This window comes from Lissotriton vulgaris, chromosome 11, assembly GCF_964263255.1.
Source record: "Lissotriton vulgaris chromosome 11, aLisVul1.2, whole genome shotgun sequence".
NCBI lineage: Eukaryota > Metazoa > Chordata > Amphibia > Caudata > Salamandridae > Lissotriton > Lissotriton vulgaris.
This window is the reverse complement of record NC_141699.1, coordinates 64,735,123-64,760,654: the sequence shown is the minus strand read 5'-3', so window position 1 is coordinate 64,760,654 and position 25,532 is coordinate 64,735,123. Positions and strand designations below refer to the sequence as shown.

The window sequence follows — 25,532 nt, the reverse complement described above, 5'->3', positions numbered from 1 at the left end:
CGGGTATTTGTAAATGTTGTGGTTTGAATTCCTAATCATCAGTTTAGATAGATGCTTATAACTGCAAACGCCTCACCTCTAGAATATCCCTAGGTGCAAGACTAGATCCAGAGATTTTCCTCATCAGTGCTCCAGCATGCTGGTGGCAGGTGGCTCAGAAATGACTTCACATGGCTGGAGTTGAGTTGCATATAAGCGATACCCCTGTGCGTTGAAGTGAGTTTTTCTTTCTGCACCTTCCGAAAAGGATCTGGAGCTCCACTCCCAAATTTGTCCTCTTCTGATGGTTTTAAAATTCTTGGTGCCAGTTTGTTAGTGAACTATATGCCCACCGAAAATGACAGGTTTTCAAGCTGTGCCAAGATTGCAGGAAGATCTCAGACACAGATCTGCACCAGGTGTCTCTTGTGCTTTTGCTTTTAACACTAATCCAAGACTTGCGACAAGTGTGCCCTCATGCACCCAAAGCTGCCTGAATCTGGGAGGTGAATACTACGTCACTGAACAGAAGGGGCTGAAGCTGCAGCATAGGCTTCGTTTCTACTCCAAATTGCTGGCTCGGTCTATATCCCACTCACTAAACTGTTCCCACAATAGATCTGCTTCACACTCCTTAATCATTGGGTAAGTCAAAATCGAAGCCCAAGTGCAAACATAAGACAATAAAGTGAAACTTGACTCCATCCTGTTACTTTATCTCTTGAGAAGGTGCCAGGAGTCAATTATAAAGAGAGCACTCCTTTGGAGTCTCAACAAAACCAACAGATTCTGCAATGGGTTTCCCTGGCCTTTGGCTACTCTGCAGCAGATGGTGGCTTTCAAGGACGCCATTGTGCAGATTTTAGATGTGATTCCAGCTCCCTCTGGTGTTCCTTTGGGACGCATGGAGCCACAGGGATCTCAATTCAGTCTGCCCACCTCAGAACCGCATTAGACCTATGCTACACTGTGGCACGATGGACCATCTGGTTCTGAACACACCAGCACGGATTCCACAGCACTTGTAAAAGAACTAATGCCGATGTCTGTGCTTCCTATATTGATGTTGCGTTGTTACATTTTAAAGTGCATCCGCTTGCAGTCCAGCCTGACTCTAATCTGAGACTTCTACCTCAATGCCTCTACCTGCAAAAGACAAAATTTTCTTTTTTGGGTTCTGATTCTGACTCATTACATAGATGATGCTTTTTATCTAAGCTTCCAAAATGCCAGTAGCTTGATAAATCCCCCTGAAACTGACACTGTACTCACTGCATACCAATGCCAACATTGTTTGCGATGGTGGTTTGGAGAGAAGCTGTGAGACTAGAACTGCAACTACTCACAATGTGGTGAAAATAACCATAGCAATATCACACCCAGTTTAGACAATTCAGGGATTACTCTAGAGAACTGGCTTACAGGGCAGTGCCAACCCATTCCTTTTGAGGCTCTGGTTGTAGTTGTACAAGACATTAGGGACTGCAGTCTACCATTCCCTTCTCCCCTGCTGTAATAGTTACCAAACTGCTTTTGTTTACCTGTATCAACTCAGACCAGGCCAGTAGGAGACCGGATCCAAAATTTCCTCCCTGGCCGGAGATTGGTCAGGTCAGACAATTGGGTCTTACGTGTTGTTCAAAAACGTTACGCCATGTCATCCCTACCCTATTCCCTCCCACACGAGGGTTTCTTTTGGAAGAGCAAACTGCAATACTGATGAAAGTCTTTCATACTGAAAGGGTGCCATCAAACTGGTACTTGACTTGGAGAGGATGCGATTTGCACTACTTCCTTGTTACGAAGGAGGGCGGGGAACACAGGCCTGTTTTGAACCTACGGCTACTGAATGTCTTTCTGCGCAAGACAATATTCAAATGGTAGGGGTGACTTAGATCCTCACAGATTTAAGCCCCCTGAGACAGGATGGTCTTTGGGCTAGCAGGTTATGTATTTCCCTGTACCAGCGCAGCAGTCCCACTGGCATTATTTATAGTTCAAGGTGTGCCAAGACCATTTTGAGTTTGGCGGGGTCCCCTTTTACCATTCCTTAGTTACTCAGGTGTTCACACAAATGATGGTGATAATTGCTGCCCATCTTCGAAGGCCAGGGATACACTTGTTTTTTTACTTCAGTGTCTGGTTGCTTAAGGCGGCTTCACAACATTCCCTTGTATATCACCTCTGGTTGAGGACGCACATCTGTTGATGTTTGGGTTCAGCTAAAGCGAGCCAAAGTCCCACCTGAGCCCTACTCAAGCACTTCCAATCATTGGGGTAATGCTGAACACAGTGACATTCAAAGCCTTACCTCCACTCCAGCAAGGCTGGAACATTTTTAATATGATCCTGATGTTTCAAGATCAGTGTTGGGCCTCGGAGAGGATGGCTCTGAGATGTCTTGGTCTCCTAGCCTCATATATAGTCCTTGTCCCGAACACCAGGTGTTGCAAGCAGGCCCTGCTTTGAATTCTTGGGTCTTAACAGGCCATTCCGATCTCAAAGGGTACAACTCAGTATTTGCATTGGTGGTTTGCAGACACCAGCTTGACCTGCAGCAGACCTCAATTACTTAACCACCCATAGCTCACTATGGTTTACACTACTGCTGGCTTGGGGGAACATCTTGGAAAGGTGGAGAACAGAGGCCACTGGGCTCCAGCTGAGAGCCAGCTCCCTAGCAACCTGTTGGACCGTTGGGTGATCAGTTTGGGCCCAAAATGCCTTCCTTAATCTTCATCTATCAAAGTGAGACTGGTGCAGGCAATTGCAGACAACAATCCCGTGTGATATTGTTTGCATGAGTTACTGGAACAAGCTAGGCTGCATGCATTTATTGATTCTGTGCTAGAAGGTGTTTTCACCCATAGATGTTCGCTGAATTCCTAGGTGGACAAACTCAGAAATTGTCGTCTGGAGGATCATGAGTCTCCATCCCAAGGCGATGCGGAGCACTTTCGACCAGTAGGTTTGCCCGGGCTAAATCTATTTGCTACTGTCTAATGCAAAGTGTCAACAGTTTTGCATGTTAGAATTTCCTACAAGGTTGGAATTGAATAAACGATTGCTGTGTGAGTTTCCACAGCTGCCTCAAGTTCTGAAGATCAGAATGAACTAGACCCAAATCATCATAATCTCCCTGCACAGGGCAAGGAGGGGAGGTACCCAGTGCTGCTGAGCATGTGGCTTGCCATCAGGCTACCACTTTGGGTGGACTTTCTATCTCCTATACAGGGCTAGGTCCAGCAACCTATGCAACCCATACGTGGAGACTGAACAGCAGCACTGGAATGCATTTGAGCTGGTTTTCGAATTGGTTAATTAAGACTCTGCTGTAGTGGTGCTTGAAATATTGACCACTTTGGAGGGCACTCTCGGTCTTTGTTTATTCTCTTTTTAGCTTAGTAAGGTCTTGCAATAAGTACTATGAAGGATTATCTTTTGTCACGCTCTGCCTTTCTCTGTATACTGGATCAACCATCCTTGTTTAAATCACATGTTGGGTTGTGTTTCATTAAAGTTTTCACCCACATGTTTCACCCCGAATTGTTTGATGTGCCTGGGACTCGTGCAGTCTTCCTTTCCAATATTAAGTCCTTCCACTTTGAGCAATCAATCACTCTGCTAGCCTTCTTTGCCCTGCCTCACCCTTTGAAGGAGGAGAGACTCCACTACCTTCATTCAAAGGGCTTATTACATCAAGCGTACGTAAGCTTATGCATATGTAAGCTTGTTGTATGGTTTTTAGGTGTAAGGAAAGGTAAGGCGCTGCAAAAGAGGACCCGATTAAGGTGGATGGTCCTCTCTATTAAGATCTGCTACCCACTAGCCAGAAAACATCCCCCGGAAGGTCTGAAGGCCCATCATATTACAGCCTAGGCATCTGCAATGGCATTAGTTTAAGAGGTGCCTATTTTGGATACCTGCCTGACTGCGAAGTGGGCATTGGTACACATGTTCACGAAATACTGCTGTCTTGATAATAACATCTGGCGGCTTGGCAGGACTTTTCGGTTTGAGTCCGTTCTCCAGAACCGTCCATCTTTGTGAGGTACTGCTGTGGTATCTGTTATAAAGGTGAAATATTAATTAGAAGAACAAGTCGCGCATCTTCGGTGACTCACTGTCTGGTGGATACTTTAACTGCAGATTCCTCACTTCCCTCCTACCTACCGGTTTTGTGGATGGTCTTTTTCCATCTAAAACTATCCCAGTTGGAGATTGGCACACACTCGTACAATTTTATCGCTGTGTATGCGGAAGTACTAAAAGATGAATGAAACTGACCTCTGGGTGCATGGGTGGCACTCAAATGCAGCTCTGCTCTGTCACTTCCTTTCGTGGTGTGTAGTCACCGCAGAGCTGCAGGACGTCACATACCAGCGTGCAGGAATACAGCTAAGAATAATCTCCAGATCCAGTCTGGCACCTGGGGATATTCTAAAGGTGAGGAATATGCAAATCACGGAAATACCAGAAACAATGTTATCGAAGGTAATGAACTTGTTTCATTAGCTTCTGCATGTAAAACCCCGTTTGTTCATCACCATATGTCGCTCTACCTTCCTACAGCTAGGTTTGCTAGCTGTGTTAATCCTAATAACCCCAGTTCCTTTCTGTGTTTGTTTTTAAACCCTTTCCATTTAAGCGACTATTCTAAAGCCTTAAATGTTGATATTAACATGATGGCATGAACTTTGGGCTATCAACACTTTCTTGTTCTTCATTGTTCTAGTTATGCTTTTTCTTATTTCCAGCTGTCCCCTTTCAGAGTAATAGTGTCAGGTGGGAACTAGTTAAATGTTTGTTCCGAGTGTGTCTAGTTGAAAATTATTGATTGGAGTCTCCCCACGGGTGTCAAATTAATGAGTAACAGCTGTCTTTGCGGCAGGGCTGTTTCTTTCTTGATCTTTCCAATATTCTTCTTTCACTTTATCTGCTTTCTTGGTTCAGCTCTTCAAGAGCACATATTTAAAAGCTACCTATACAATTTATGAAAAGGTGATCCTCATTAGAAGCTTGACTACTAAGCTGCTGCTGCAGTGCTTTTCCATACTTCAATACATCCCATTTATATGCTGTATACTGCTATCGTTCTCTTATAGTTTACACACTTGGACCCAAAGTGCAACTTTTGTTCCTTTAAGACTGATGCAAATAACTAAATGAGTGGCTTTGTAAATAGTTTTCTGACAAACTGGTTCTTGTATTTTGGCTTAGATTTATTTTTTGGATCATATAATGCTAAATGACTCAATCCAGACATAATTTTTACTTAAGCAACGTTTAAGTTTCTTCACAATTGGTGGATCCACAGGTGTGAACACTGATGCAATGACGTTATCACGCTGGCAAGCTGTCTCTGGATTTGGTTTGGGACCAGCAACGCGGACACGACACTCGTATTTGGGTCAAGGTATTTGTGTGCTAATTTCATTATTGTGCATTCACCCAAATAAGACACTGAATATTTGATTAATGAAAAGCAAAATGTCTGCTCACTTTTCGTTCAACGCCAATAGGGAGGCAGATGCAATGACTTAGAAGCATTTTTTTGGTCTCATCTTTTTATTCCCAGTAGTAATAATCACTTAAATTTTTCAATCTTCAGACTCTCGTACCGGCACCATGTAAGACATTGAAATGCCTCGCCTATTGAGGAAAGACTATATAAAAACGTAAAAAATTTTTTTCATATAGACCTAAAACAGAAGTGTTTCCTTTGCAAGTATGCAAATATGGTAACTCCATTTAAAAAGGACCAACTTCCCCGCGTGGTTTTACTTTCTCTTTTTTTTCATCATCCGAATGCTTGACACTTCACTCTTGTTCTCATATTAGCTTTTCCTTAGTCCATTCCATTTTGCCTTTTGGAACTTGCAATACATATTCTGTAAAAAAAAAAAAAAAGAAGTTTAAAGGAAGGTATGTGTTTTCTAAAGTTTTTTTTTTAATTCACATTTTAAAACGGATGTCGTAAGCATAGAAATTATTATGAATTCAATTTCTAGTATAGTATACTTACAATCATAATACATGAGCTTATTCTGATTGATCTACCTTTCATGCACTCATTCAGTCCTCATACTATAAACCCTCTTACACTTACCTCTAAAGTACTACTCTGACATCCCTGTACAACAAATGTCTTGCATCTGGTACATATCCATAATTTTTTAGAACTACACTGGTTCTACTCTTACTAGAAACATTTACAGAAGACCTCCATCCCTTCTCATCTATCTCTAGATGTCTGCTCTCTACTGCTTTGTTGTTTCTCACTACTAAAAGCCTGCTCAAACCCTTCCAATTTGGCTTCTGTGCCTGTCTCGATCTCTCTTCTAAAAGTCTGCCTAAACCGTTCCAAGTGGGCTTCTATCCCCCTCATTCTACAGAGAGCCCTCAGACACTAGCTAACATATCACCACAGCACAACCACAGCTGTACTCCTACTCCTGGATGTATCTTTTACTCTTGAACATGCTTCCTAAGTTGACACTTTAAAGACCCTTGGCATCACAGGCTCTGTGCTCAACTGCTTTCCCTCCTACTTCTCCGACTGTTTTTTCTCGGAATGAATGAATATAACATTTATAAAGCGCTAACTTAGCCCTCGGCAGATTAACAATCCGTTGGATCATCTTCAAACTTGCCAACAGTCTCTGTCCTGTCTGCTCTTTGTTAGATTTCCTAATTTACTCTCCATCATCTCCTTGGTGGGGTGTCCTTTCCAACTTTATGCAGATGGCACACACTCTGGTCACCCCTTCAGCACCCTTGGTTATCCAACTACTTATCTGACATTGACCCCTGGATGGCCCTTTGCTTGCTAAGGCAGCCAAATAAAGGTCCTGTACGTTCCATCCTCCTCCAGAATTACACTTGCCTCTAGCTGTGCCTGGTTCCACACTAAAGTGCTCACTTTTGGCATGTCAACCAGAAACCTAGGTGTTTTCTTCCACCACTCCATCTGGTTGGAACATTTCTTTACACAACAGCAAGATATCACAGTAAGATTGCAAATAGAAAGCATAAGCTGAATCTGACTTTTTCTCGCTTGCTGCAGCGAAAGCATTGATTTAACTCACTGGTGATAAACTACTCATGTAACAGTCTCTATTGGTCCTCCCATATGCTTTTGATTCCCTCAGCAAAGTATTAAACCTTTCCACTTTGATACTCTACAATTCCTGACCTGGTCTTGTTTGAGCTAGTTGGCTCTCTGATTTAAAGAAAAAACGAACCCTTAATGCAGTCCTGTTGTTTTTTAATACTCTATCCCACATCGTGACCTAAGATCCGCAAATCAACACCTCCCACCAGCACTAAAACCTCCCTGTACACAATCTAAATACAGGTCTTCCCACCTTTATTAGACCTGCTCACTGGAATGTTCTCCTACTGTACAACTGGGAAAGTGCAACACAACAGGATTTTAAAATGTCAGAAAGTGGCTCTATATATACTGGACCAGAATAAGGTACAGTGTGTATAGAGTCCACAAACCCCAGAGGTATAACAGAGGTTAAACCAGGTGTGACCATACTCCCTTAAGTGATAGCTTGGTCGAGCAGTAAGGCAGTACCAGAGGACAGTGTAAAGCATTTGTTGTACACACTCAGTCAGCAAAAGTTTTCACACACTCAAACACTGAACTCCAGGCCAATTGTTTTTATATAAAAGATATAGCTGTTTTATTTCTAGAACCAACAGGCATCAAAATATACTGTTCTCAATATGAGAGGTCTCAGGGGAGTACTTTGCAGAAAGGCAATAAACTTTGTAAACACAATAGGTACAGGGGTTGCAGTAGGCAACGCAATTCTACACACAATGTAGCATTGAGCTCAATGGATGTTCTTGTATAAACACAGTTGATTACTTTGTAGATTACTTTGGTAATTCCAGGACTGGCTCCTAGATTCAGTCCTAGGGTTTAAGCTGGAAACAGATTAGCAAAAAAGTTTTAGGTATTGCAGTGATTTTTCAGGAATAAAAAGCTATTTTAAAAGTTCACACATAGAAACTTTTCAACAGAAATCTGGGAATGTATCCAATGGGAGAAAATTCAGGTTGCAGGTAAAGTACGATCTCGTTACTTTTGTAAACCAGTACTGGGCTCCTGGGGCCAGCACTTGGGTCTCAACTTAAAACAGGTAAGTAATTACGTTTCAGTATTTCGTATGATTTTTAAAGAATATTTCTAGTTTTCAAAAGTAGAAATTTCATAGAAAAGCAGACAATGGATTCCTTTGGAGAAAATACAAGTTACAAGTAAACCTGCCAGGGATTACTTTTGCGGTTCAGTACTGGGCTACAAGGTACAGCACTGGCTCCTCTCCTGAGTTTTCAAAAGTAGACACTTAGAAGATTTTTCAAGTCAAAACCAGTCAATGTTATTCGATGGCAGGTAAGCTAGTTACCAGTTTCCTGGTGAGTACTCGACTGGTGAAGTTGTGGTTCTGGTCATAGACTCAGGAGTCCCCCAGGGTCAGGTAGGTACAGTTGGCTCACCCTCAGCGGCGCAGGGGCGGCCGGGTGCAGAGGTAGTTAGGCCCAATGTTATCCAATGGGGGTCAGTGGGCCTCCGGTTGGTGGCTGCTGGCTAGCTGGCCAAGCGGCTGTGGGAGCTGGGCTCCTGGTCACTTGCTCATGGCAAAGGGGGTAGCAGTATAGGGCAAAGGTGGCACAGCCAGCGGTACTAGGGCTAGGGCGGCTGGGTGCAGGGTGCTTTTGAGCCGTCGGGCGCTCAATGTTATCCAATGAAAAAGGTAAGAAGCATTGGAAATGCAATAGGTCTCGCATCATTAGAGTTAGTGCTTTTAGAATTGTTTATGGTTTTTTTTTTGTAAATCTTTAGCATTTTTGTTTCCTGTAGCCAATGCTAAAGAATTACAAATAAAACAAGTTCTCTGGCACTTGAAGTACTTCTCTGTGTCTATTTCATTTCTACTGTTGGCGATTAAATTTGGGAACACCACTCGGGTTACTTTTATAAACAACATATTTACAGCCTTCCGTGGCTGATCTGGTCTACACAATACCGGATTCTACTGAAAAACGCAAAATAATCAGTATACGATCTCAATATTTATAGTTACAACACAAAATAAATAAAGCAAAATGTGGTGCATGATCCAGTTGAAAAACGAACATCTTGAAGTAGTCAAATTTTAACTGTTTGCAACTGACAGTATTCTGAAAATAAGTATTTAGTTTGGAATTCTAAAAATAAGGAGTTCTTAAAAGCGCTGAATGACGACCACATCGGCAATTCTAAACGAATGAAATATGCAACTTACCAGCTGGATATCTGAATGACGGAAAGGCACCACGATATGTGAGTGGGAAGCTTTCAGTCTACTACCGCTGGGTTTGGTCATGGGGGAGAGGGTGCAAAGACTATACATTCGCCGCATGTACAGTCCATTTATAATTAAGTGGTACTCTCGGGTTATAATTTAACGCATTGTTGCAAAGGGAACCTATGGGATGCGAGTCTGAAACGCAGCTAAAACAAACACGCCAATTTCATTTAAGAAAATTTAAACGTGGGCTCAAAAACTAAGCAAACTATTTGTAGTTGCCTCTGTCCGAATTGGCATAAAAGGTCCCACACACTGTGACTCCTTGGGACCTTGTGAATCTCAGTCTACCAGTAGGCACAATATGATCCACAACCCCGCATCCACTTTAGGTAGACCATGTGTGTAGCGATTAGAAAACTTTCAAATGCAAATGATCCACGTATAGAGAACTACGAGGAGTTACCCGTTCAACGTGCCAAACGCTTGGTATCATCATCCAAAACTCGCCCCTCCAACTGAGCAGCTATAAAATAACAAGCTTCTGTGTTCTGCGAAACGGCGGGCAGGGGAGGGGGCGGAGCGGGGAGAGGTGCGACTCGGCAGGCAGGGGAGGAGAGTAGGAGGAGGACGGGGGAGGAGAGTAGGAGGAGGAGGGGGGAGGAGAGTAGGGGAGGCACGGCCTAGCGGCCGTGCACCCAAGAAGTGAGGGGGCGGAGCTTTAAGTGGTACTCTCGGGTTATAATTTAACGCATTGTTGCAAAGGGAACCTATGGGATGCGAGTCTGAAACACAGCCAAAACAAACACGCCATTTTCATTTAAGAAAATGTAAACGTGGGCTCAAAAACTAAGCAAACTATTTGTAGTTGCCTCTGTCCGAATTGGCATAAAAGGTCCCACACACTGTGACTCCTTGGGACCTTGTGAATCTCACAGTCTACCAGTAGGCACAATATGATCCACAACCCCGCATCCACTTTAGGCAGACCATGTGTGTAGCGATTAGAAAACTTTCAAATGCAAATGATCCACGTATAGAGAACTACGAGGAGTTACCCGTTCAACGTGCCAAACGCTTGGTATCATCATCCAAAACTCGCCCCTCCAACTGAGCAGCTATAAAATAACAAGCTTCTGTGTTCTGCGACACGGCGGGCAGGGGAGGGGGCGGAGCGGGGAGAGGTGCGACACGGCAGGCAGGGGAGGAGAGTAGGAGGAGGAGGGGGGAGGAGAGGAGGAGGAGGAGGGGGGAGGAGAGTAGGGGAGGCACGGCCTAGCGGCCGTGCAACCAAGAAGTGAGGGGGCGTAGCTGGGGGAGGCTGTGAGAGAGAGAGTGGGCAAGGCAGGCGACTGGGGGCATGTGCACGCGCTTTTAAGCTCAATGCGCATGCGCATTGAGCTTAAATTTCACGGGCACTGCAAGGAATCGCCACGATTCCTTGCAAGTTGGTTAAAGAGTGTTTAAGCCCCCATAGTCTCGCAAGCTCGATGCGCATGCGCATCGACAGGCGAGACCTAAAAAGGGAACAGAGGCTGCAGGCTCGGGCGGAGACTCTCCATGGGCGACCAGCACGTCGAGAGGTAAGTTGGGATCTTGGAGCACAGGGAGGTACCCCAAAGGGAGGCTGTAGGGCGCCTGGTGCAAGGGTGTCTTTGGGTGTCGGAAAAGCGTACCCTCAACTGGTCGCGGTTGGGGGGCCCCTGATTCTGAATCTGCAGGCGTTGTCTGGTTCCTCGAGGAGGGCCTTTGGGCACTGGACTTCGGGTCCCAGTCGCCGCAGGGTCGTCCTCGTAGTCTTGGACCACTCTGGCACGGGATGGGCTCGACGGGTGCAGAGTGGGCTGGTCCGGAGCTTCCTGGCTGGCACCAGGGGGGTTGTTGCAGCAGAGCCTCTGCTGATGGGAGTCCCAGTCTTTAAGAGGGTCGAGGCAGGCAGGTCCTCTGGATGTCCCAAGGTTGCTGTCAGCAGGAGTCGCCGGGATTTAAGCAGGAGCAGGTTCCAGGATCGACCGGCCGGTAGGGCTGGGGCCAAGTCCGTTGTTGTCGTCCTGTGGTTAGCAGCTGCCCGGTGGGTCTTCTTCCTCTTGGTCTTCTTTCTTCTTTTCTTCTTGGGATCTGAGGAAGGAAGGTTCAGGGAGCCCCTAAATACTGAATTTAGGGGTGTTACAGGTAGGGCAAGGGCAGGGACCAATAGGTCCCTGTCCTGGGGTGAGTACACTCACCCCAGTGCTCCTCTCCTGTGGGAGGGGGGCAGGATCCTAGCTGTGATTGGGCAGGGCTCCCCATCTTCAAGATGGCCGGAGCCTGGGGTCATGCTTCACCTTCCTGACGTAGTTTTTCCCGCCAGTATTCCCGCCAGAGTGGGGGTCAGGACTGGTGGGGGCCAGTTGCTGGGTACAGCAAATGGTCTGGAGAAACTCACCGAAGCGGCTTGCCTTTGAAGCATCCCCCGGCCCATTCTTGGGGAGGAGACCTAGCACCTCGCCCAGGATGTGCATTGTTGCAGGCCCAGGAGAGTGGGGGGCTCTCCACCCAGGGGTCCAGCAACATGTCTGCTGTGTGGCAGCCTCTGCAGCCACTCAGCCCAGACATGGGTTGTAGGTTAGGTTTTCAGGGGGAATCTCTAAGATGCCCGCTGGTGCATTTTACATTAAATCCCACACTGGCATCAGTGCAGGTTTAATGTGCTGAGAAGTTTGGTACCAAACTTGTCAGTCTTCAGTGTAGCCATTATGGTGCTGTGGAGTTCGTAATGACAACCTCCCAGCACCATATACTCTTAATGGCATCACTGCACTTACAGTACCCAGGAATGGTCCTGGGTAGTGTAGGGGCACAGGGCTCATGCACCTGTGCCCACACCTCTGGCATAGGGCACCCAGCTAGAGTGGTGTCTGTAGTATGCCAGGGCAGTGGGTTCTGTGGGCATGGCACACAGGGTTGTGTGCCATGTCGACTCTTTTGTTTAGTTCTGTACTTTGACACTCAGCCTGCAAAGGCAGTGTTTGAGTGTCCGAGTAAAGGGCCCCTGAGAGTGGCACAATAAGTGCTGCAGTCCTCAGGTTCCTTCTCGGGTCACCATGCCCTAGGTACCTAGGGTACCATTTACATGGGGCTGACAGGTGGCCAGAGATGCCAATTGGGTTTTAGTTTCAACACAGCTTTTTAGGGAAGGAACACAGGCCCTGGGTACCTGGTTGGCAGGAACCCAGGGCACACTCAGTCAAAGCACATCAGCAGTTCAGAAAAAAAGTGGGGGAATACCGGTGCAATAAAGATGGCACTTTCTCACATAAACAAAACTAAAATCCCATCTCTTGAAACTTGAAAGCCATGACAATTCAACATTACCAAGGAGGGGGCAGACAGTGTAAATATTATGTTTGTGTGGATATTCCTTATGCAAAGAGGAAGCAACCCTTTAACCCCTTCACTGCTGGCCCGTTTCCGCCCCTGTGCTGTAAACAAATGAACAGGGGCGGGCCATGACGAACCCCAGCCGTCATCAGCACACGAGCACCGTAGTGCATGACGGCTGGGGTTCGTCATCAGCATGCAAGGGGTTAACTTGAATTTTGTAGATATATTTGTGCTCTAAAGCATTAACAGGTATATTTTTTCTTGCTTTTCAGACAACAGCTTATGTACACTGTAATAACATCATTGCTGTTTGTAACTCTTCTCAATCCATTTATTGCCCTGTGCTCTATTTCTTGTTGAAAATATTTATCATTATTTCGAAATAATTGAACTCTGTGACATTACCAGTGACCCACGCAATAATAGTCTGTAGCTTCCATGCAAGTGCCTCATTTTTCCTAGGAATCTTACCCACATGCTCTTAACCATGCCAATATTTCATCTCTTAAAAAAGCCAGCAACCTATAAAAAAATCTGTGTAACCGTCGGCCGCTTTCAAACTAACACTACCCCAGTAAGATACTGGAACAGGGGGACACAAACATCTCCTAAAGCTCCTAGAAGTTAACCACCTTTATCACAACCACCAATCTTCATTCAGGTCAAGGAGGGCCACCATAAGTACCCTAGCCATCGCTAGAAAAGGCTCCTGTTCTCCTTAGCTGACCACAGAGTAGCAGCCCTTGCTCATCTTGACCTTTCAGCAGCATACCACATTATAGACAATATTTTGCTGAGAAGACTTGCATGTTGGGCGGAGTGGAGTGCTCTTCATTAGACTGGATTCAGTCCTTTCTCTCACACCAAAGCCAGCTGGTCTGCATTGAGTCAGCAGTCATCTCAGCCTTGAGACATGAAAAAGTACTGCAGAAATCCTGTTTGCCTTACCTGCTCTTAAATATGTGTGCTCTCTTTCATAGATCCATGAGCTGTATCAGGTAGACCTACAAATATATGCTGACGGCACACATTTATTTCCACCCAGAAAACAAACGACTGAATCAGACTAGCATCACTACCTGTTAGGGTTACATTTTCCACTAGAATAGTGATTTTCCTTTTAAGGGACAAAAACTGGTCCTTCTGCTAGCTGGAACAGCACCCATGACATTCCTATTTGATTGGCCTTTCGGTCTTGGTGCACCACAAAAAGTATGGAACCTAAGTGTAATAACTGATTGAGTGATGTTTCATCCACAGAGGAAAGTCTGATGGCATGTCTGGACCACAGCAACATAGACCTCACCAGACTACTGTAGCAGTTAAGCGTTAGGCTGCAAAGAGTCCAACACAAAGTGACAAGATCATGAGAAAAAAAAATAATATATTAAACCTGCTTTGGAAATGCTAGATTAGCTCCCAGTGGATGTGTGGAGCACATACAAATGTGTCTGTACTGTTAACGCGGTCTGTGGGGGAGGAGAACAATACCACTTGACAAGAAGAAAGTTGTAGAACACACTCCTAGAACGTTCAGAACATTGTTGAAAGGAGCACTATACCTCCAAAAACATGCACCGTACTTCACCCCTAGCCTAAATCTGTGTTCATCTCTAGTAAATGTAATCACCTAGCAATCATTTAAAGTTTCTGATATAACTAAAATCTACATTTTCCAGATTTGTAAAGGTGTTTGATTAAGTGAAAAATATTTCACACAGAAACACTGCAACATAAACCCGAATGTTGTTGCCCAGGAAAACCCCTAAAAACAGGAGAAAATGAAGGTCAGTTTGATGTAGCATACATGAACCTTTCTGTGTGAGGAGCTCTACATTTCAACAAAAGTAACATTTAACTGAGATTACATCGAGATTGAGGTTTAACATCTGCACATTTTAATAGTTCTGTAATCTTTTAGGAGCTTAGACTAGGAAAAGTCTAAAAAGATAAGACGTGAGCTCCTTATGACAGGTGGAAAGCAAACTTAAGGTTCTTTTTCTTTAAGGAGCCAGCACCGAACCTATGCCAGCATGCGCTGTATTGGCAAGTGCCTCAGTCTGTTCTTTTCTCCGGCTTGTGAGGAGATTGATGAATGCTGTTAGTTTTTTTATTGCCCTTTTTTTGAAAGATTTTCTGATTCTTATTTCTTCTGTTATCATTTGACATCTTTGTAGATCTTGTCTTGTTTGCATGCTGTTGGATTTACTCTTTGACATAGATGGTCATTTCATTTTAGATTCAGGTTGTTGCTAGATAGGTATGTCTAGAATCTTTCTGGTAAGAAGGTACATCTTTTCTATCGGAAAATAAGCCAATCATGGTAACTTCTTATCGCGTGAAAGCTAGATGTCTTAGCTGTAGTGTCCTTCAAGGCTTTGTTTTGTCACCTGTCTTATTTAACATCTACATGCCTCCATTAGCCAAATTACTTCACGCCTTAGGAGTTCAGTATTAAAAGTATTAAATGTATACTGACAACCAGCTGATCTAACGAATAATTTACCTCGGTTTGATTTCCCTTGATTAGCATTCAGCATGCTTAGCAGCTCTCTATCATTCAGTGGTGGAAGTCTAATAATGAATTACGTTAAATCCAGAGTTGCTGATAGTTCCTACTCCAGCCAGGTTCTTAACACAGGCCCTATGGCATAGGGGCTCCACCAACCATTGAACGGGGATCCCATTCAGTCAAAGGTCAATGCATATCTGTGGGATATGGGAGACTTGGGGCCCCCATCGCAGTCTGCAGGGGGTCCCATCATTTTCTTCTTCACCGCTGACTTCAGCTGCTCCTTCTTTTGCTGCTTCTTGGCCTGCGGCAATCAGCAGCTATTCAAGACCGTCAAGCTTAGCCCATAATCTTGGAATCCAAATAGCGCCAATTTGTCTGCAAAAAAACTGGTTTCTGCCAGTTAAAAATACTGACATTTCAACTACCTTTTATAGACCCTAAATCTATATAGGTTTTCTTGTTCTCCGTTTCTATTTGTGAATTCCAGTGTTTTATTTTTTAGTGTTTTCAAAAGTGGTAACATTTTTAGTTACCTTTGTTTGCTCTTTTTATGTCAATCAAAAAAAAACTAGTACTGGTGTACTCTTAACAGCTCACACACTAACTCTTACAGTTAGTGTATGCAGTTTTGGCAGTGCAGTTTCTGCAAAACCAGTACACAATCCTCTTCTGGGGCTGCTCATGGATGCCAACTCTGTTGTTATGTTTCCCATCCATCTATAAGAAGAGATGTGACAACTATAGTAATGCTTTTCAGACCAATACAATATAAATCCAAAAAAAGGAATGGCGGCTGTAGCACCTGCTGGGAGGACATTGATTCTGAAAATGTCCTTCTGCACAGTGATCTTTGTTGCCTCAATCCTGATTACTGATCTTTCGGAAAGCAAACCTCCATCACATTCTTAGTGAAGGAGGATGATCTCACTGTGGTGCGGTTTACCCTGTACTGAGAACCAGAGTTCAGTTGTGAAGTTGGTGTCCATTACTCTGCGATTTAGTGAGCAGATGCCGTATTATGTAATCCACATTACTACCCCTTCTGTGCCTTAATATAGATTTGTCATCCTGCCCTTGAGAGAAGCAGAATAAGAATGCTTATTTTATGGACCCACACACACCCTATTGGTGTCATATTTCATCATCGGGTTGCACCCCGGTCCCTACTGACCAGGGTGGACTCAACAGTATCCCAGTGAGCACTTTGAATATTGTTCCTAGATCAAACAGGGATTTCAAATATTAAAAATACCTAGTGGACAACCCTGCTTCCCTTTATTTTGAGTGCTACTGGTCTGATTAAAAACTGTTGGTTTGGTGTGTTTGGTGCGATTCCTGTTAAAACTTCTCTCTACCCTTGTCCACACTAACTTGTGGCTTTTGATAATAGCCATTTGATGTAAACCATGCTCTCAAAGGGAGAGTGAAAATAGGTGCTGGGGCTCAGGGGCCTGACTGATTATTACAAAGGCATAGTATGGCTTACCATGCCTCGAATGGGTTCATCATAGAAAAGTGCGTAGAGGTAGAGGCTGCAGCTAGTCTGTTTTGATACAAGAGGACACCCAAAGGAGTAAAAGTGCGTCAAAACCCAGTGTGGTCTGGTTTTTACTGAAAAACGAATATTCCCTTCAGTAATGTTTTTATCAGTTGTAATGTACTTTAAATGTAAAACTAGAAATCCATTCTGTGACAGTGATTAATGTGTTAAACCAATCAAGATTAGATTATGGCAATGTTAGTTATCTTGCGTCTCCGTACAGTTTTTTTTTCTTCACCAACTTGTCGAAACGCAGCTGCACTGCTTATTACGCATACATCAAGAAGAGCACACATAACTGGTATTTAAACTGGCTCCCAATGAAAAGCAGGGTGTTTAAGTCCATGGTCATTGTCATGAGGGCACTACATGCAAACACGCCTAACTTTTAAAGTTATAAATTAATTTCTTAGACAGCTAGCAGTCTGCACCGCTCTTACTATTCTTTCCTGCGTAACATTCCCAGAACGCTTACTGGTGGGTTTGGAGGTGGATCATTTTCAGTAGCGGTTGCAGAGAGCTAGAATTCTTTCTGTCTCACATTCTGATCTGAACCTAATTATTTACAATTTCGGAAATTCGTCACGGCCTATAGTGATGCTTTGTAACCTCTGTCAGCAGTTGTTCAGCGCCATGATGCTTTGGTGAATGTGCACTCTACATATACCTCTCTATAATCCTTTTTAGGTCGAGCTGGAGTTAGCATCCGAAGGATGCGTCCAGTCTCGACAACTATAGCCGCTCGTCTCATGGGAATCAGGGACAAGAGGGTGCCACGCGCATTTGGTGTCGGAGATTTGCCTGCGTGAGCGCGCCTTCGCTGCTGTCTGCATAGCTGTGTGGGCGCGCTTTCGCTTTCAGGCACACTCGCACGCAGGCAGGCAGGCACACACGCGCGCATGCACACGCATACAGGCCCCCCCCCTTACGTAACCGGGCTCGCACCATCTGCCACAGACACACACACAAGCGCAGACACGCACGCACACACACATACAGAGACACCCGTCGCACACACACACACAAGCGCTCCTCCCCCCTCCAACTAAGCTCCACTTAGGGACGGCTTCTATATATTACACAAATCCCCCACTTACCGGGTCTGAGGCAGGATTCCAGCTGAATGGCGTCTGGCTACTGTTTCGGTGCAGTTTCAGTCCGGCAGCACGATGCGGGACTCTCTCCTCAGTCACGGGAGCCCCGCACTGCCATCTGCTGCTCTTCACCCAGGCCCCCTCCTGGGACCCGGGATTTCAGCTCCCACACTTCTTTTCTAACGCCGGGCCCCCTCTTCACCACGGGAGCCCCGGAAGGAGACAGGCGCTGCCTGCAGTGTCCACATGGGCCTCCACTGGCCATGAGCCGAAGAGCATGCTCAAGCTGCATGTACGGCGCATGCGCCGCCAGCTCTAGGTTTTTTTTGGGGGAGAAGAGTCAGCACTGCATGCCGGGTGTTTGGCTTTTTTTCTGTGGCTTTTTTTTTATGGAAGATCCTCCATCGCGAGACGGTAGGTAAGTCTTGCTGTATTGACGCTTTGAGTTGGTGAATTTTCGGCAATTGACTCTGGCATGGCGCGGCCCGTAAATTGCAAGGTGACTTTATTTGCGAAATGTATCGCTGACTGAAAGAGTGAGCATGAGTGGCTGAGGGCTGGAAGAGCAAAAAAGAAGAAATAACTTGTTCGGAGGAACATGTTTTCAGGCGATAGATTTGGGTCGCATGTCAAGACGGTAGGGTTCATCATTTTCATTCTGAGTTTACATTTAAGCACCAAAAAGTTAGACTACCTCGCCCTGCCAAGTTACGGACTCTAATATGTTCTCAGTCAATACGGAAAATAGGTCTATTTTGTGGATGGGCAGGATATCCTTCAAAGATTAAGATAACGATATTTACTGAAATTTTTAATTAGTGTAAATATTTCTAAAATACTGTGATTAAACAATACTAACACGTCTCTTGTCATGATGTTAGGACGATGTGACCCATCCAGCAGACGAAGAGTGGGGCATATTATTACTTCTTTTGTTTCTCTTTAAACTCCTGGCAGGCATTCATATCTCAAACTACAATCCGTATTTTATATATACTATGCGTATTATTCGTATCGTCTTTTACAGTATAATAGCTTTATTTATGTAGCATGTGGGATATAGCGGTTTTGCCGTTTGAGTGCGGTCAATCGTGTTGCTGTTACCCATTTCAATGAATGTTATTAAATTTATAAACTTTAGAAGAAATGTAAGCGGAGTTACTTTTGTTGGGATAACACACAGGACCCACAGTACTTACACACAGACGCCAGCAGTGAGACATTAACTAATTAATGTCCCTATACGACTGAATCAGTGCCAGCCATGATTTTCTCACGTCACTGGGCAAAGAGGTGACTACAGTTAACATTTTTTTATTTTACCTGCCAGAGAATCAAAGTCTATATTACCTCTGCGTCTCTTGTCCTTGTTTCAGTCAGTACTTCATGTGGGGAATCCTCCATGAGGTGCGGCTCCCGTCTGTCCGCTCTTAGCTTTATTCGGCCCTATGTTCTCGCAGCCCCCCTCCTGCCCTCGGTCACTAGCCTGTCACATTTGCGAAAGTTAAAACTATTGGCATTATAAATGTCAAAGCTATTAATTTAGCTATTTTCAAAACCAACACATAAATCAAAAAATTGTCATTTACAATACCAATAGCTCAACCTTTCCTAATGCGAGGTCTATTGCATTGCAAATGCTTGTTAATTGAATGTTTTACTTTTTCAGACAAGTATAACTTCACTTTTTTATAATTTATTTTTTTAGAAATTAGTAAAGAAGCAAGGAAAAGAGAACAAAGATAAATGCATCTCAAGGTATTCATTATATAAAACCAAGTCTGTCTTAATACAGGCTTGAGTATTTCAGCAAAACATTCCCTGTACTGCAAACCCAATTAGAATTCCTTCTCTGCCTTTGAATCTGCACATGGCAAACCCAATCTCAAATGCAGAACACATAATTTGCCACCAATATGAATTCACAAGGATAGTATCTTGCCAATAATTGCCAATTGCAAGTCTAGCAACAGTTGTTGCCATTAAACATTCCTATATGTTGAAGTGGTATAGTACCATCTTCTACACTGCTACCAAGCAACATAAAATACTTTTTAACTGATATTTTTTAAGCCAGCAGATTGGACAATTTGCAGGTTACAGCATCTCAAAAATCACTTAATTTGCAACTTGTGACAAACATGTGCACATCAACTGCGTTTTCAACTTGCCATCTAGGACATTGTGCGTTTATATGATGGTTCCGTTGGTGCTACTTACTAGGAGTATAATGTACCATATGAACTATCTTGCGGCGTTGTAAATGCAAATTAGCAACATGTAAATATTTATTGGCTAATTTAATGCTAGTCAGAAGAACATCAGCTATAACATTACTATTCTAACTATGAGATCACCTTGCGGTTTGTGTCTCATTGAAATCCATCAACTGTGTTGAATATTGCATATCAATTTTTTTATTATATTCGTAACCAGCTTACAGAGGATTTCAATTAAATATGTCCGTATGACATTGTGAAGGTATGTAAGCTTTCTTCAAGAAATCTTTTATTCTGCAAGTATTTGAAAAATCTACCTCTGGGCAATTGAAAGTTGCAAATGCTTGACCCACTTTGGAGCCAACTCCACAAATGTTATCGTAAAAGATACCGGGTAAGTAAGATTGTACATCATTAGTCAAATATCCATGAATAGCGAGTATTCAGAAACACATTTGCTGATGTTGCCAGATTTGATCTGCCCCTGGCATTCTTAAATTTAACGTTCGAGACATATGAGCTGTAGATCATGTGCTTTAGCATAGATCGCCATCTGGTGTTGGGTCTGTATTTTTGTACTTTGTTTTTGTTCGAAAAAGTCTTGGAGTCACGAGGTAGGTGACTCCTCCTTTCGGTGACAGTGCGCATGGGCATCGACTCCATCCCCAGGTTGTTTTTTTCCGCCATCGGGTTCGGATGTGTATTGCTGTGGTTCGGTATCGTTTTCAAATCCCTTCGACGAGCAATCCTCTACCCTCGATGATATAGTCTTTCATTCGCAGTTTCCCATTCCTCGCGTATCGTGTACACTGTAAAAACCTTCGAACGGGAACTTCGAGGTGGGCCGCCGGGCCTTCCTGTGCCGACCACGCCATCAGTCAATAGAACGAACTCCGTTCAAGCTATATTCTGGGTGCTACGTTTCCATGCACCGACTTGCATGAGGTCTGTAACCTGTGCTTATCCCTGGAACACAAAGAAAAATCCTGCAAAGCGTGTGGATCATTCCGATCGAAGAAGACCATCCATGATCATTGGGCTCGACACCACGAGATGCAACGCGCAGCGGCTCCATACCGCACATCTTCGGCGAAGACCTACTACTACCCCCGGTCATTCCCCTCCTGTCATGGACGTCTCTCACAGTTCCTACCTGTCTGGGAGTCAATTACCTCAGACAAGTGGATAATACAAATTAGCCAACATGGTTATTGCCTGGAACTTACCAGTACTCCACCAACAATCCTTCCGAGACAATTTGCAATGTCACCAGAACATCTCACCCTGTTAAAACAAGAGGTCCGCTCTCTGTTAGACAAACATGGAATAGAGACGATCCCATTACATCATCAAGGGACAGGAGTGTGCTCCCTATACTTTTTAATAAAAAAAAAAGATGGCTTCCTCAGGCCCTCAGACAACTTAACCTCTACATTTAATCGGCCCACTTCAACATGATCACCCTACAACAGATGCTCCCATTGCTTCAGCAAGGTGACTTTCTTTCCACTCCATATTCGAATTCTCCCAGCTCACAGGAAATATCTCCGGTTCGTGGTGGACAGACATTACCAATTCAAAGTCCTCCCATTCAGGGTAACTATAGCACCAAGAGTCTTCACCAAGTGTCTAGCAGTAGTTGCAGCTCATTTAAGAAGACAACACATTCACGTCTTCCCTTACTTAGCCTACTGGCTAATAAAAGTCAAGTCTCAACACAGCTGCATACACCACACTCACAAAACAGTTCAGCTACTTCATGACTTGTGATTCACTGTCAACCTCACCAAGTCTCATCCTCAACCTTCCAACACGCAAGCGTACTAGGAGAGTTGGTGAGCTCCAGGCACTAACCATACAAGAACCATTTTTTACAAATTCACCAAAATAAAGTGGTTCTTAGGACTAACTCCATATATTTACCCAAAGTCGTTTCTGCCCTTCATCTCAACCAGTCTGAGTTTTACCCCAACCAGACTCTGTGGCAGAAAATGCTCTTCACACATTAGATGTTAAGAGAGCATTACTTTATTATATTGAAAGAACTAAATCTTATAAGAAAACTAGACAACTGTGTTGCTTTTTCACCACCGCATAAAGGCAATCCTATATCAAAAGCTTGTATTGCACAGTGGATAGTTAAGTGCATACAAATATGCTACATTAAAGCTAAACGCACATTAACAATTCCCCCTAGAGCACACTCTACACGCATACTAGGGGCTTCCATGACATTCTTAGGGAACATACCCTTAGATTATATTTGCAAAGCTGCAACATGGTCTACACCACACACATTCACAAAACACTACTGTGTAGATGTGTTGGCGAGAAAACAAGCTAGTGTGGGCCAGGCTGTTTTAAGAACACTATTTCAGACCACTGTAACATATACAGGTTAGCCACCGCTTGGGAGTAACTGCTGCACAGGCAATGCTAATGCATATGATCTACAGCTCATATGCCTCGAACGGAAAATGCTACTTAGCCAGTATGCATCTGTTCCTGGCATATAGAGCTGTAGAGCCATATGTGCCCAAATAAATTGTGATATTCAAAGAGCTATTATCAGATCATTTATTCTATACAAATATTGATATATATTTTTGTAAACATTTTTTGTAGTTATTTAAAATACATTCATTTTGATCTAATGATGCTTAGTTTCAACTGAAACAAAGTTCTATATATGCGTAACTAACATTGTGCTTGATGATACAATAGACATTGTTGTAGCTATTCTAGATAATACAGTATATGAAGTGAACTAATCAGATTAGCAATAGCATCATTAGATCAAAATGAATTGCTTACCGCCCTGCCTTGGGGAAACTTTTTTCAACTAGATATCCTCTTACCTGTACAGAAATAACATTGACAATCTTGCAATTACGAGCTCCCCCTAGATTGTGATTTTCAGTTGTTTGAAATCTGTATGCAAAAAATTAATAAGATTGGAACTAAATAGATTTAGAACTTTGGGAGAAACATTCACTGTAACTTATCTACCAGTTAATGAAATGGGAAGCCTATGTCAGTGATGCACATAGTTTAATTTATATATCTCATGAGCGTTGGAGGAGATGTAGATCCTGACCACTATGGAAAAATTATGCTCCGTATAATAGGTCAAGTAATTGGTATGTAGCTCTGCTTTCATGGTGATACGTGCATATCCTGAGATGGTGCCAAATAGTGCAGCTTTAGCTTCAGTAGCTGGTATGACTGCTTCAACATGTAATAAGAGGGTTAGCTATTTCATCTGCATATGCTGCAATTTTTACCTGATGCACATTAAGCAGTGCCAATCATATGTTAGAATCTGCCTATGATTTTAATATTTGTGGTTCTAAATTTAGAGCAAACAATGTTAACGGGCATCCCTGCCATGCACCCTTTAGATTTTAATACTGGTGAACACTTTGTCCATGACTGTAATTCTAGCAGTGGGATTATAATATAATTGTTCACCATTAATATAAAATTTGGGACAAAACATATATTGGCTAATAAAACAGACCAATATCTCCAGGAGACCAGATTAAATGCATTGTCAGTGTTGAGAGGTATCGAACCATCCTGTTCTAACATTGTTAGCAGAAACCGATATTATGATGGCCATAATATGTGATGTGGTATCTGACCCTGGTATGAAAACATGATGCTCGTCAGATCTCCAGCCCTTCATTACACCAGAGTCTTGACTAGCTAGGGCTTTAAAATATGGTATAGCATCCTTATAAATGAATGATGAGCCAGTATGTTCCACTCTCTTCTTTGGTATTCTTTTTTTTTTTAAAAAAAGAGGTCTATCAATGCATATTCCCAGGTACCAGCTACCTGACTGTCATAGACTAATCTGTTACACCATATACTTCCATTACATATTGATGTAAGAAAGACATAAAATATTCATTTGGTATTGCGTCTTCGCCTGTAGCTTTTCTGTTGGACAAGGTTGTATTCCCATGATAACCTAATTTCTTGTTACTGGCATTTCTAAAACCTGAGAATCTGCTGGGCTCCCTTATCGGAAGTTTACTGAATTTAAATACTGATCAACATTTATGTAGGATTGATCTAGCGAAGATTAACAAATGTTGACATTGATCAATAATTGCACCTGTTCTGTGACAACAAATCCCTTATCAGTAATAATTACCTTCCTAGAGAACTGTTTATTCTTAATCTTTTATTTTTATAACTCTTTTTATTGCGGTTGGTAAACATAGAACAGCAAAGGCAGTCGCAATCACATATAAAATAGTGAAATACAATTTTCCAGCAGTCGTTTCTTTTACAGTTCTTATGTAGACCCGTTTAACAGACTCCTTTGGGAATTTTTCGCGTGGCAGAATTTATCAGTTTGTCCTTAATCTTATGTGCCAGTGTATGACCAACCAGGAATTCTTCATACAGCAGTATAAAAATATTAATATCAAACGTTTGTTAGCTATTTCTTTATTGAAATTTCTTTATCACTGTTAATCTTATTTATTTCTACCTTCCCATATTTTCTTCTTTTTGCCCCCTGTCCAGTTTCTTTCTGCCAGCCCATTGCCACCTTCTTTATGAAACCCTCCTCCAGCAGCCCATTAAAGATTTCCTCCCTGTGGGCAAGGAAATGGTCGACCATAACCCTTTAAAGAATGCTTCGATATGCATCTTATATGCACAGAGTGGATATAATTGTCTAGCCCCAGTCATAGGATTATATTTCTTTTTGCAGATATATCTATAAAGATATGCATTCCTGTGCCTCATCAACTTCATGACCCAAAGTAAATACTCCTAACCATTAGAATGTTCATATTTGGCTGTTTTACAATCTGGGACTGTCCCTCCAGCACATTAATCTCAGAGCTTATTCTCCTCATATGCTGATTACATTGTGCTGTTTCAAAAGCCATATCTGGGTAGTTGCTATATGTGAGTCCCTGGCTTTGAAGTTGTGCATACCTCTAGGGGCCTCAGATATTTTTTCTTTTAATAAATGATCAGAAAATCATTCCAGGACCGTATGGAATTGAACACTAATGGGTGTTGGCTGACGTCTATGAGCCCTAGATATTTTAAAGTCCTCCTTAACTTCATTTGCTAAAACAGTTTCATTGATCAAGTCATTAAGCATCATGAGTGTATTCGAACCCCCCCAGTGCCTTCTGGAATGCTGATAATTGTCAACTTGCAGTGATGTGACCTGTTCTCAGGATATTTGTGTTTGCTTTTGAGTTTGATAGTTGTTTGTTTGATCAGCTTGATTCTTACTGGTAGTAATAGTCTGGCTTACTTTTCCTTTAACTTTGCACTGTTTGGAGAAGGCAACCATTTTATAATTAGAAACACAAGATGATGGATGGAGTGCTGAAACTGTTCACACACTCACCCCCAGTCGAGAGATCTAGGTTAAATTAATTGTTCTTTGGCACACCATGCCACCCCGTTTGGACCCAGCCATATGTTTACAAGCCTTGACCCTGCTCCTCCTAGGAAACGTCCAGCCCGCATTGCCAGGCC

General features: G+C 43.2%; 1 protein-coding gene across 9 annotated transcripts in view; it reads left to right on the top strand.

Moving 5' to 3' along the window:
* The window catches only part of DGCR2 (DiGeorge syndrome critical region gene 2), a 399,860-nt gene that overhangs the window by 273,083 nt on the left and 101,245 nt on the right, over positions 1–25,532 (top strand). For 6 of the 9 annotated variants that reach the window (XM_086942700.1, XM_086942703.1, XM_086942699.1 and 3 more), the window contains one exon: positions 5,297–5,395. The exons of the other annotated variants lie outside the window; for them this stretch is intronic. In XM_086942700.1, coding sequence (XP_086798826.1) covers positions 5,297–5,395 — 99 coding nt within the window. The remainder of the gene's footprint in view (positions 1–5,296; positions 5,396–25,532) is intronic. 9 annotated transcript variants of the gene reach the window in all.